At 59.1% G+C, this 12557-nt stretch overlaps 1 protein-coding gene across 4 annotated transcripts in view; it reads left to right on the top strand.

Moving 5' to 3' along the window:
- Positions 1-12557, top strand: part of TLN2 (talin 2) — a 170441-nt gene that overhangs the window by 141301 nt on the left and 16583 nt on the right. For 3 of the 4 annotated variants that reach the window (XM_075576099.1, XM_075576100.1, XM_075576097.1), the window contains exons 43-50: positions 130-231; positions 2877-2996; positions 3270-3416; positions 4230-4396; positions 7333-7516; positions 7636-7707; positions 10314-10439; positions 12071-12187. In XM_075576099.1, coding sequence (XP_075432214.1) covers positions 130-231; positions 2877-2996; positions 3270-3416; positions 4230-4396; positions 7333-7516; positions 7636-7707; positions 10314-10439; positions 12071-12187 — 1035 coding nt within the window. The remainder of the gene's footprint in view (positions 1-129; positions 232-2876; positions 2997-3269; positions 3417-4229; positions 4397-7332; positions 7517-7635; positions 7708-10313; positions 10440-12070; positions 12188-12557) is intronic. The other variant, XM_075576098.1, reaches the window with a different exon arrangement.

The raw sequence follows: 12557 nt of genomic DNA, 5'->3' as shown, positions 1-12557 counted from the left end.
CATGACCGCAGCCAATCGGACAGATGGGTTTGTGCACATTGCATGGACAGGGCACCTCTTGTAGTGGGAGAGGAGGGGTTGGCTGGTGTCACCACCTTGACTTGCTGTCGCACTCCCCGTCTCTCGCAGCTGGATGAAGGGACACCTCCCGAACCCACTGGGACCTTTGTGGACTATCAGACCACGGGGGTCAAGTATTCCAAGGCCATCGGTGTGACTGCCCAGGAGATGGTAAGAGGAGGAGGTCACCTCGTCCTGGAGCAGCTCCCTGCTCCCAAGGGGATCCTCACCCACTCTATGCAGATCCTTTCCTCCACTGCATCCTTGGGGAACCTCTCCTTCTCCGTGGGGGAACTGCTCTCCCCCCTTCACCCTGGGAGAGCCGCTCTCCCCTCCCCCTACACCCTGAGGGATCTGCTCTCTCCCCTGCTGCCTGGGGACTGAGCTCTCCCCCTGCTCCCTGGGGGCTGAGCTCTCCCCCTGCTCCCTGGGGGCTGAGCTCTCCCCCTGCTCCCTGGGGGCTGAGCTCTCCCCCTGCTCCCTGGGGGCTGAGCTCTCCCCCTGCTCCCTGGGGGCTGAGCTCTCCCCCTGCTCCCTGGGGGCTGAGCTCTCCCCCTGCTCCCTGGGGGCTGAGCTCTCCCCCTGCTCCCTGCTCCCTGGGGGCTGAGCTCTCCCCCTGCTCCCTGGGGGCTGAGCTCTCCCCCTGCTCCCTGGGGGCTGAGCTCTCCCCCTGCTCCCTGGGGGCTGAGCTCTCCCCCTGCTCCCTGGGGGCTGAGCTCTCCCCCTGCTCCCTGGGGGCTGAGCTCTCCCCCTGCTCCCTGGGGGCTGAGCTCTCCCCCTGCTCCCTGGGGGCTGAGCTCTCCCCCTGCTCCCTGGGGGCTGAGCTCTCCCCCTGCTCCCTGGGGGCTGAGCTCTCCCCCTGCTCCCTGGGGGCTGAGCTCTCCCCCTGCTCCCTGGGGGGCTGAGCTCTCCCCCTGCTCCCTGGGGGCTGAGCTCTCCCCCTACTCCCTGGGGGCTGAGCTCTCCCCCTACTCCCTGGGGGCTGAGCTCTCCCCCTACTCCCTGGGGGCTGAGCTCTCCCCCTACTCCCTGGGGGCTGAGCTCTCCCCCTACTCCCTGGGGGCTGAGCTCTCCCCCTACTCCCTGGGGGCTGAGCTCTCCCCCTACTCCCTGGGGGATCTCTTCTCCCGCCCCCTGGGGGATCTCTTCTCCCGCCCCCTGCGGGATCTCTTCTCCCGCCCCCTGGGGGATCTCTTCTCCCGCCCCCTCCTTCCTGGGGGATCTCTTCTCCCGCCCCCTGCTTCCTGGGGTATCTCTTCTCCCGCCCCCTGCTTCCTGGGGTATCTCTTCTCCCGCTCCCTGCTTCCTGGGGTATCTCTTCTCCCGCCCCCTGCTTCCTGGGGTATCTCTTCTCCCGCCCCCTGCTTCCTGGAGGATCTCTTCTCCCGCCCCCTGCTTCCTGGGGGATCTCTTCTCCCGCCCCCTGCTTCCTGGGGGATCTCTTCTTCTCCCGCCCCCTGCTTCCCGGGGGATATGCTCTTCTCCCCTCCCCCTGCTCCCCGGGGCATCTGCTCTCTCCCCTTCCCCTGCTCCCCGGGGCATCTGCTCTCTCCCCTCCCCCTGCTCCCCGGGGCATCTGCTCTCTCCCCTCCCCCTGCTCCCCGGGGCATCTGCTCTCTCCCCTCCCCCTGCTCCCCGGGGCATCTGCTCTCTCCCCTCCCCCTGCTCCCCGGGGCATCTGCTCTCTCCCCTCCCCCTGCTCCCTGGGGCATCTGCTCTCTCCCCTGCTCCCTGGGGCATCTGCTCTCTCCCCTGCTCCCTGGGGCATCTGCTCTCTCCCCTGCTCCCTGGGGCATCTGCTCTCTCCCCTCCCCCTGCTCCCTGGGTCATCTGCTCTCTCCCCTCCCCCTGCTCCCTGGGGCATCTGCTCTCTCCCCTCCCCCTGCTCCCTGGGGGATCCACTCTTACTCCTCCCTAGAGGATCCTTTCCTAACCCGCTCCCTGCAGGATCTTCTCCCATGCTCCCCGCAGCTCCACTTTTTCCCTGCTCCCTGGGGAATCCACTCTCCCCCCCTGTTCCCTTGGGGATCTGCTCTTCTCCCACCCCTGCTCCCTGGGGGATCTGCTCTTCTCCCACCCCTGCTCCCTGGGGGATCTTCTCTTCTCCCGCTCCCTGGGGGATCTTCCCTTCCCCTGCTCCCTTGGGGATCTGCTCTTCTCCCGCTCCCTGAGGGATCTGCTCTCTCCCCTTCCCCTGCTCCCTGGGGCATCTACTCTCTCCCCTTCCCCTGCTCCCTGGGGCATCTACTCTCTCCCCTCCCCCTGCTCCCTGGGGGATCTGCTCTCCCCTCCCCCTGCTCCCTGGGGGATCCACTCTCTACTCCCTGGGAGATCCGCTCTTACTCCTCCCTGCAGGATCTTCTCCCATGCTCCCCGCAGCTCCACTCCTTCCCTGCTCCCTGGGGAATCCACTCTCCCCCCTGCTCCTTGGGGGATCCGCTCTCTCCCCTCCACCTGCTCCCTGGGGGATCTGCTCTTACTCCCCCCTTGCCCCCTGGGGGATCCTCTCTTCCCCCCTCCCCCTGCTTCCTGTGGGATCTTCTCCTCTCACCCCACCTCCTGATTCCTGGGGGATCCTCTTCTCTACCCCACCCCCCTCTCACTTGGGATCCTCTTCTCTCTTCCCCCCCTCTCACTGGGGAATCCTCCCTCGCTCCCTGGGAGATCCACTCTCCCCCTCCTGCTCCTTGGGTGATCCTCTTCTCTCCCCCCGCCCCCCCTCTCACTGGAGAATCCACCCTCGCTCCCTGGGGATCCTCTCCCTGCACCCCGCTCCTCTCTGCACCCTGCTGATTTCCTTGTGTCTGCCTCTCCAGATGACCAAGTCCGTGACTAACCCCGAGGAGTTGGGTGGGTTGGCCTCCCAGGTGACCAGCGACTACGGGAATCTGGCGGTCCAGGGCCGCATGGCGGCCGTCACCGCAGAACCCAAGGAGGTGAGTGACCAGATGTGATGCAGTGGGGGCCCTACAGAGAACCTCCCGGGTGTAGCACCAAATACGTGGGGTGCAGTAGAGGGACGTCTCCTGCACATGGAGCCAATAAGTATTAGTGACCACTCCCCTCGCACCGTACGGACCCTGGAGACGGAGGGGAGGGTCTCCATGCAAAAAAAAGTCCTGTCCCTTTTATGACTAATTTCCAGGGTGACGCGCAGGGCTCATTTCGGGTTCTCGATTGGGTGAACGCGGGTGTGCTTCTCTCTGCAGGTCGGGTTCCAGATTAAGTCGCGGGTGCAGGATTTGGGACACGGCTGCATTTTCCTGGTGCAGAAGGCTGGAGCTCTGCAGATCTGCCCCTCTGACAGCTACACCAAGCGGGAGCTGATAGAGTGCGCCCGCGCCGTGACGGAGAAGGTGGGGAGGAGGCTCAGGGGGTGGGTGCTTGACCCCTTTAGAGGCGGGGCACATGGGCAGGGCATGGTAAATCTTCTCTGGCGCTCAGGGGCTCAGATGTGTAGTTGGGAGAGGTGCTTTTCTAATGCACCAAGAGTTCTTCAGAGCGCAGCTTTCCAACTCGTTCAGGCTTCATTTAGATTTCTGCACACGTGAAGAAGAGACCTGTGAGGTTAGGAAAACTCTGTACATGTGAAGAGACCTGTGAGGTTTGGGAAGCTCTGTACACATGAAGAAGAGACCCGTGAGGTTAGGAAAACTCTGTACACGTGAAGAAGAGACCTGTGAGGTTTGGGAAGCTCTACATGTGAAAAAGAGACCTGTGAGATTTGGGAAGCCCTATACACTGAAGAAGAGACCTGTGAGGTTTGGGAAGCTCTGTATGCATGAAGAAGGGACCTGTGAGGTTTGGGAAGCTCTGTATGCATGAAGAAGAGACCTGTGAGGTTTGGGAAGCTCTGTATGCATGAAGAAGGGACCTGTGAGGTTTGGGAAGCTCTGTATGCATGAAGAAGGGACCTGTGAGGTTTGGGAAGCTCTGTATGCATGAAGAAGGGACCTGTGAGGTTTGGGAAGCTCTGTATGCATGAAGAAGAGACCTGTGAGGTTTGGGAAGCTCTGTATGCATGAAGAAGGGACCCGTGAGGTTTGGGAAGCTCTGTATGCATGAAGAAGGGACCCGTGAGGTTTGGGAAGCTGTGTACAAGTGAAGCGGGCGTTCTTGCTATATTCCTGCTATGTCCCCGCTCAGACTCCTATATCTCCCTTGCCCAGGTGTCTCTCGTGCTGTCAGCCCTGCAGGCCGGGAACAAGGGGACTCAGGCGTGCATCACTGCGGGCTGCGCCGTGTCGGGGATCATCGCTGATCTGGACACCACCATCATGTTTGCCACGGCTGGGACGCTTAACGCCGAGAACAATGAATCTTTCGCCGATCACAGGTGAGGGGCCGGCTTTCCTGGGCGGTGGGCTTCATCGGGTCAGCACCACCGTGAACGGACGGCAGTGGCATGTTTGTGGGGCGGGATCAGATCTGTTGGCACTTGACCTTGTTGCCACAGACCACAACATATCCCCTAATAATGCCGAATATACGTGTCCGTTGGAGTCAATGGCCGTGTTGGTTCAGAATATCACACTATATCGGTACATGGTACCGCAGGGGAAGGGTCGGCGTGATGGCAGTACCGCAGGGGAAGGGCCGGCGTGATGGCAGTACTGCAGGGGAAGGGCCGACGTGATGGCAGTACCGCAGGGGAAGGGCCGGCGTGATGGCAGTACCACAGGGGAAGGGCCGACGTGATGGCAGTACCGCAGGGGAAGGGCCGACGTGATGGCAGTACCGCAGGGGAAGGGCCGACGTGATGGCAGTACCGCAGGGGAAGGGCCGACGTAATGGCAGTACCGCAGGGGAAGGGCCGGCGTGATGGCAGTACCGCAGGGGAAGGGCCGGCGTGATGGCAGTACCGCAGGGGAAGGGCCGGCGTGATGGCAGTACCACAGGGGAAGGGCCGACGTGATGGCAGTACCGCAGGGGAAGGGCCGACGTGATGGCAGTACCACAGGGGAAGGGCCGATGTGATGGCAGTACCGCAGGGGAAGGGCCGGCGTGATGGCAGTACCGCAGGGGAAGGGCCGACGTGATGGCAGTACCGCAGGGGAAGGGCCGGCGTGATGGCAGTACCGCAGGGGAAGAGCCGACGTGATGGCAGTACCGCAGGGGAAGGGCCGGCGTGATGGCAGTACCGCAGGGGAAGGGCCGGCGTGATGGCAGTACCGCAGGGGAAGGGCCGACGTGATGGCAGTACCGCAGGGGAAGGGCCGACGTGATGGCAGTACCGCAGGGGAAGGGCCGACGTGATGGCAGTACCGCAGGGGAAGGGCCGGCGTGATGGCAGTACCGCAGGGGAAGGGCCGACGTGATGGCAGTACCGCAGGGGAAGGGCCGACGTGATGGCAGTACCGCAGGGGAAGGGCCGACGTGATGGCAGTACCGCCGTGCTTAGAGACCCCGCGCTCTTCCCCACAACATCTAAACCGATTGCTGGGGGAGAGTGCGGAGACCTCGGTAAGCTCCGGTATCTCCTCCTGAGCCTCATCTTTTTCTTGTGATGCCGCGTCACCATGACAACGTGATGTCACATAGCGCCGCAACATCACAACGTAGCTGGAGGAGATGAGAAGGTAAGAGGCCCGTGCTCCTCCCACAGGTCCCAGTGCTCCTCCCCCCGGCCTCTGTGCTGCTCCTTCACCCCCCCCCCCCCCCCATTGCTCTTTCTCCCCCCGCCCTGGGCCCCGAGCTCTCCCCCCCCCCCCACCCTGGGCCCCGAGCTCTCCCCCCCCCCACCCTGGGCTCCGAGCTCTCCCCCCCCCCCCATCCTGGGCCCCGAGCTCTCCCCCCCCCCACCCTGGGCTCCGAGCTCTCCCCCCCCCATCCTGGGCTCCGAGCGCTCCCCCCCCCCCATCCTGGGCCCCAAGCTCCTCCCCCCATCCTGGGCCCGAGCTCTATCTGCCCCCCCGTGCTCTTTCTCCAATCACTCCCCCCCCCCCCCTCCTGGCACCGAGCTCTTTCATTCCCCCCCCCACCAAAGTCACAGCCAGCCCAGAACTGGAGTGACTCCTCTTACATTTGGAGAGGTGGTGTTCTGTGGATTGACGACCTCGGACATGGCAGACGTCGGGTCATCTGTATCTCCTCCCGTTTGTGTGACGCCGGAGTGCTGAGCGCAGGGCTTGGGGCGCTGAGCGCAGGGCTTGGGGCGGCGAGTGCTGAGCGCCGGGCTTGGGGCGCTGAGCGCAGGGTTTGGGGCGCCGAGTGCCGAGCGCAGGGTTTTGCAGTGACACAGCCCCTGACTCGCCTAAAGAGTAACGGTGATAAAAATACAAGTAATTGACAGGAATTCAGTATCAATGTTGAGGAGAAAAGTCGCCTTAATTTCTAAAGAAACCAAAACTGCCAAATGTTCGACTGATTCCACGGTCTAGGACATTTGGTCACGGCCGTTTCACCGCGACCAAATCTCGGCCGGCAATTCGCCGCAGGTGACCTCACCGCTGGCTTCACCAGTAGGGTAAGTTCCTAACCTTGGCCCTTACCCTAAAACCCCTATTGCTAAAGCTTCCCTTAAAACCATAACCCCCTTACCCTTAAACCCCTATTGCTAAAGCTTCCCTTAAAACCATAACCCCCTTACCCTTAAATGCCTAACATTAGCCGCCTAGCCTCTAAACCCCTAAAGTTATCCCCCTACCCTAACCGCTAGATCCCTAAAGTTATCCCCCTACCCTAACCGCTAATCCCCTAAAGTTATCCCCCTACCCTAACCGCTAATCCCCTAAAGTTATCCCCCTACCCTAACCGCTAAACCCCTAAAGTTATCCCCTTACCCTGACCGCTAAACCCCTAATGTTATCCCCCTACGCTGACCGCTAAACCCCTAAAGTTATCCCCCTACCCTAACCGCTAAACCCCTAAAGTTATCCCTCTACCCTTACTGCTAATCCCCTAAATTTATCCCCCTACCCTAACCGCTAAACCTCTAAAGTTATCCCCCTACCCTAACCACTAAACCCCTAAAGTTATCCCTCTACCCTTACTGCTAATCCCATAAATTTATCCCCCTACCCTAACCGCTAAAACCCCAACGTTAACCCCCCTACCCTAAAACTGACCATATGGTAGAAGCGGGCGGAGCGTCCATCCCCCTGCAGCCAGACGCCAGCGGGGACTCGGCCGCGGCAAGACAGCCGTGAGCAAATGTCCCATTCCGTGATTCCACGTCTTTAAGGAAGACCATTTTCTTCCCAAGTTGGGTGCAGAAGAGGGTCTCTTACTGCCCGAGAGTCCCTGATATCCCACTTTGTCTCCGGCGTACAGGGAGAACATACTGAAGACTGCCAAAGCCCTGGTGGAAGACACCAAGCTGCTCGTGTCGGGCGCCGCATCCAGCCAGGAGAAGCTGGCGCAGGCGGCTCAGTCCTCCGCCCACACCATTACACAGCTGGCAGAGGTGGTAAAGCTGGGGGCAGCCAGCCTGGGATCCGAGGACCCCGAAACACAGGTGCGTGAAAAAGGGGAGCGGGCAGGTGAACCCCCCTTCCAAGCCCGAGGGGCCTGCAACGTGACGCTTGGTCCTCCTTGACCTCTCTCACTGTCGCTTTCCTTTGTACGCCCTTCCAGCTGTATATCTTTCTGCAAATAAGACGGGCCAACCTGGACACGGTCTTCCAAGTGAACACGAAGCAGTGCCGGGTACAGTCATGTAACACGCTTGGCCCGTGTGTTCTGTATTCCCTTCCCCCCTCCTCTCTGTTGCTGTGAACACACTCGGCTCTGGAGGGCTCACGGAAGACCCTCCAGCAGAGTTAGGCAGCCAGAGCTTGGTTTGATCTTGTCCACCTATAGTCTTCCCATATAACATTTCACATGTTTGCTTCTAACTTCACTCCGGCCACCACGGACACGATCTTGTGAGCAGCGGTGCGGCCTCTGCACTACGACCCCTGAGCATCACTTCCTGCTCACATGTGTACGTGACGTCATGACCCAGAGGAAGTAAATCTATCACGGGAGGAGGAGGGGGCGGCGGGGCAGCATCGGCAGGGAAGAGTAGGAGTGGCGCAGTGCTAAAGTTACTGCCTTTGAAGTGGGAGATCCCAGTTGAAATCCCATTGTCGACTTGTCGTGACTTTATCTCCCAACATTCGTAAAACCTGTAAGCTGCGGATATCGGGAGATATTACTATTCTTTTGATTAGCTATGGCAGGGGCGGCCAACTCTACTCTTCAAGAGCCACCAACAGGCCAGGTATTCGGGATATCCCTGCTTCAGCACAGGTGGCTAAGTCATTGACTGAGCCACCTGTGCTGAAGCAGGGATATCCTTAACTGGCCTGTCGGTGGCCGCTGTGATAAGGATGTATGCAAGTATAAACAATGGACAGGGGATCAGAAACACAAAGATCAGGGCGTAGGTAACATGGGCAACAGCAGATCCATGTTATTTACGTAGAAGCGATATCTCCGGCTGCACATGTGTGTAAGGGTGTGTAATTGTGTAGCACTTCCTAATACTGCTGCTTATTGTGAGGAACCGATTTAACGATCGCACTAATCGTTCCCGAGCCTTGTTCAGCTTGTCTTCCCCCACCCCTAACCCAGGAGTGGCCAACACCAGTCGTTAAGGGCCACCACCAAGTCGGGTTTTAAGGATATCCCTGCTTCAGCACAGGTGGCACAATCTTAGCCACTGATTGAGGCACCTGTGCTGAAGAAGGGCTCTCCTTTAAACCCTGACCTGGAGTTGGCCGGCCTGGCCTGAGCAGTTTGTCTCCCTGGGTAGTACTGGCGCTTGACGTTGCCCGCGTGCTTTTGGGTGGATTTATGGCGGTTCCATGAAGCCGAGCTGTGCCAGAAATCCTGCTGTTTGTGACCATTAACTGGCAATCCACCACTTGCCTAATATCTCCCCAAATTTGGTACCTCTTCCTTTAAAAACAGGGCTCTCTCTGTATCCCTCCATGCCAGTACAGCCGGGGATGCACCCCTGGCAGGACGACACGGCTTTGGTGTGTGGCAATGTGTCAAAAGCCCCAGAGATGCGTTCTGGCGCGGAGGGACTGGAAGCAAATCCATACTGCCAATGAACAAAGGGTCCTGTAAGGGGCCGCGGGAACACCGCTATTAATGTGTATCCCGGGAGGGGGAGCGCCCCGCGCCATGGCGGGGAGCTAGGGGATTTCTTGTGTAAAGTAACGGGTCCGGCAGAGGTCCGGCAGAGGTCCGGCTGCTCTACATTGTGGAAGCAAAGAAAGGGGAATATTTCCCCCACTCCGATTCTCCTCTTGACCCAGAAATTTGCCGGACGTTCCTTCTGGTTTAAGATACCAAAGCAGTTCTACTTGTTTGGAAAAGATGTATACTGCAGTACAGGGGGGGGGGGGGGGGGCGCTCGACTCCATTCCTCAACCCCCCCACCCCCAACAGGTCAGGTTTTAAGGATATCCCTGCTTCAGCAGAGGTAGCTCAATCAGTCCCAGCTTCAGCACAAGTGGCTAAGTCTTTGAGCCACCTGTGCTGAAGCTGGGATTTCCTTAAATCCTGACCGGTTGGGGGGGGGGGGGGGGCGAGATGATCATGAGGACTGGATTTGGCCGCCCCTGTACTGTAGTTTTGACTACATCAATTTTCACCCCACAATTCTTTTTTAAATCTTGTAGGGGTACAGGGGCTTCTGGCCCGGGGTTTAAAAAATGGTCACCACTGGGTCTTCCTAAAGCCTATGCCGTTGCAGGCTTTAATTTGGGGGGGAGGGGGAGAAGGCTGAGAAAGTGGTTCCAGATTTGGTGGCCCTCCGTCTTATCGCAGCGAGCTGTAAATCCGTCTGCGCCTCTGCACGGGAGGTGGTGACCCCTCCCTCTCTCCCACCCTGCCCCTCCCTCTCTCCCACCCTGCCCCTCCCTCTCTCCCACCCTGCCCCTCCCTCTCGTCCACCCTGCCCCTCCCTCTCTCCCACCCTGCCCCTCCCTCTCTCCCACCCTGCCCCTCCCTCTCTCCCACCCTGCCCCTCCCTCTCGTCCACCCTGCCCCTCCCTCTCGTCCACCCTCCCTCTCTCCCACCCTGCCCTTCCCTCTCGTCCACCCTGCCCCTCCCTCTCGCCCGCCCTGCCCCTCCCTTTCGCCCGCCCTGCCCCTCCCTCTCGCCCGCCCTGCCCCTCCCTCTCGCCCACCCTGCTCCCCCCCCCCCAGCCCCTCCGCGCTTACTGTGCATGGGCTGCTTGCGACGCTCCTGCCGTTAACCCAAAGGTTGTCTCTGTGCCCGGCTGGCGTGGTTTTATACCCGGCTCCTCCCCTTGCAGGTCGTGCTGATCAACGCCATCAAGGACGTGGCCAAGGCCCTGGGCGATTTAATCGGGGCCACGAAAGGCGCGGCAGGGAAAGCAGCCGACGACCCGTCAATGTACCAGCTAAAGAGCGCCGCCAAGGTAAGACGCGGCAGCCCGGGTTTACTAAGCGGGGCTATGAGGGATGGCACACAGCCGAGTGAGGAGGGAGCATGGTCTTGGCTCATAGCACTGCTTAGTGCATGTGGCCCACGGCGTACGGATTGTATCACTGACGGTGCAGTGCCACGTGGGTAATATTGGGAGACATTACTTTGTGAGACCCCCGTCCATGCTGGAGGACAACATGTACTGAACCATTGAAGGGTTAATGGGCCTTCCACGCTGGCCCTGTGGGCAGGCCCTAAAAGTCAATATTTATTAACCCTTTGGGGCTGGCCGTGTGACGTAGTTTCTAGGTCGCGGGGGCGTGAGATTTTTTTGGGGGGGTGTGCGGCTGTAACAGAGCATTTAAATGAAATGCCGGGAGCGCGCGAGGTCTCTGTAATTTTGGCCGAGATTATGCTGCCGGCGTTGCTGCGCGCGCACGTCAGACACAATGCAGTACTTGACTATAGTAGTTAGCCAAGTGCCTGCGCGCCTTCCGGAGACGTAGCGCGTTGACGCGGCAACGTTTTGAGAAGACAATACATTTTGTCATCTTAGGCGACTGCCGTCAGCGTCACGTGAGCTGGTTCAGCCAATGAGGGCAAACCAGCTTCGTGACGCGTTTGCCACACCCCCGATCGCCTCTCCAATCTCCTGCAGCAAAGTGCACAGATCGCTGCGGCTGCAGGAGTGCGCCGCGCCGGTAGTATACGCTCTGCCTTAGGCTGCGCTTATAGTGACGGCGACGCAACGGCAAAACAAATGTATTGCCGCCATCGCGTGCGCTTATAGTAGAAGCGATCGCTGGAAGTCAAGTCAACTTGATTTTTCCAGTGACCGCAGCGTGCCGTCATGTCACCGGCGCCGGCACTATAAGCGCAGCCTTACTTACCTCGGCTTCGGGCGACGTGTCGCCATGGCAATGCGCCATCAAATGACACCACAGGGTGACGTCACATCACCCCACGGTGTCATTTGCCGCAGGTTCCTAGGTATGGGGGGGCACTGGCGCTGAGCAGGCAGAGGGGTACAGCGCAGAAAGTTTGCGCACCCCTGTTTACGTCAGGTGGTCTGGCACCCCAGGGACCCTGTGACAGCGTAGCTACATCATAATCTAGTTGCCCGCCTTCTGTAGGGGGAGATTACATGAACTCAGCCCATTTCGCCATCGCATAATCACTAAAGCCAGAGCAACACTGCTTCGTCTAGTTAATATGCGGATTACGTGGCTTTTTGGTTTGACCGTTTCCCCCCCAGTGGCACTGCTGGTTATCATGGGACCGCTTTCTGTTTTGGACACACAATGTCCCTTAGTTCATATGCTAAAGAGCTAAAATGGAAGACCAATCCGAAAACGCTGGAGGTACATAATAAGCCCTGGTGACCTGTGTTCAGTACCCGGAAATTGTTCTTCATCGGAATGTTATCTTTTTAAACCTGTCTTTGACTGAGCCTCTGATTGAGCCACCTGTGCTGAATCAGGGATATCCTTAAAACCTGGCCTGTTGTTGGCCCTTGAGGACTGGAGTTGGCCGCGCCTGACGTAGGTGTTGTGTGAGCTGTGATTTGGAGAAATGAGCGCGTCACTGTTCTGATTTTCGTGTCGCCGTTCTGTCCTGCTGTAGGTTATGGTGACAAACGTCACCTCCCTGCTGAAGACGGTGAAGGCCGTGGAAGATGAGGCCACGCGTGGTACAAGGGCTCTCGAAGCCACGATTGAGCACATCAAGCAGGAGTTGACGGTGAGCCAATCTGTGTTTTATTTTTTCTCTCTGAAAGGGGAAATCGGATAAAAGAATCTCCCTAACTGACCTAATGACAGGGACGTGTTTAATGGGTTAAAGGGACAGTCCCACGTAGGGGCAAAGTGACCTAATGACAGGGACCTGTTTAATGGGTTAAAGGGTCAGTCCCACGTAGGGGCAAAGTGACCTAATGACAGGGACGTGTTTAATGGGTTAAAGGGTCAGTCCCACGTAGGGGCAAAGTGACCTAATGACAGGGACGTGTTTAATGGGTTAAAGGGTCAGTCCCACGTATGGGCAAAGTGACCTAATGACAGGGACATGTTTAATGGGTTAAAGGGTCAGTCCCACGTAGGGGCAAAGTGAC

Source organism: Ascaphus truei, chromosome 18 (assembly GCF_040206685.1).
Source record: "Ascaphus truei isolate aAscTru1 chromosome 18, aAscTru1.hap1, whole genome shotgun sequence".
Classification (NCBI taxonomy): Eukaryota; Metazoa; Chordata; class Amphibia; order Anura; family Ascaphidae; genus Ascaphus; species Ascaphus truei.
The sequence above is the reverse complement of the archived record's forward strand: the minus strand, read 5'-3'. Positions and strand labels throughout refer to the sequence as shown.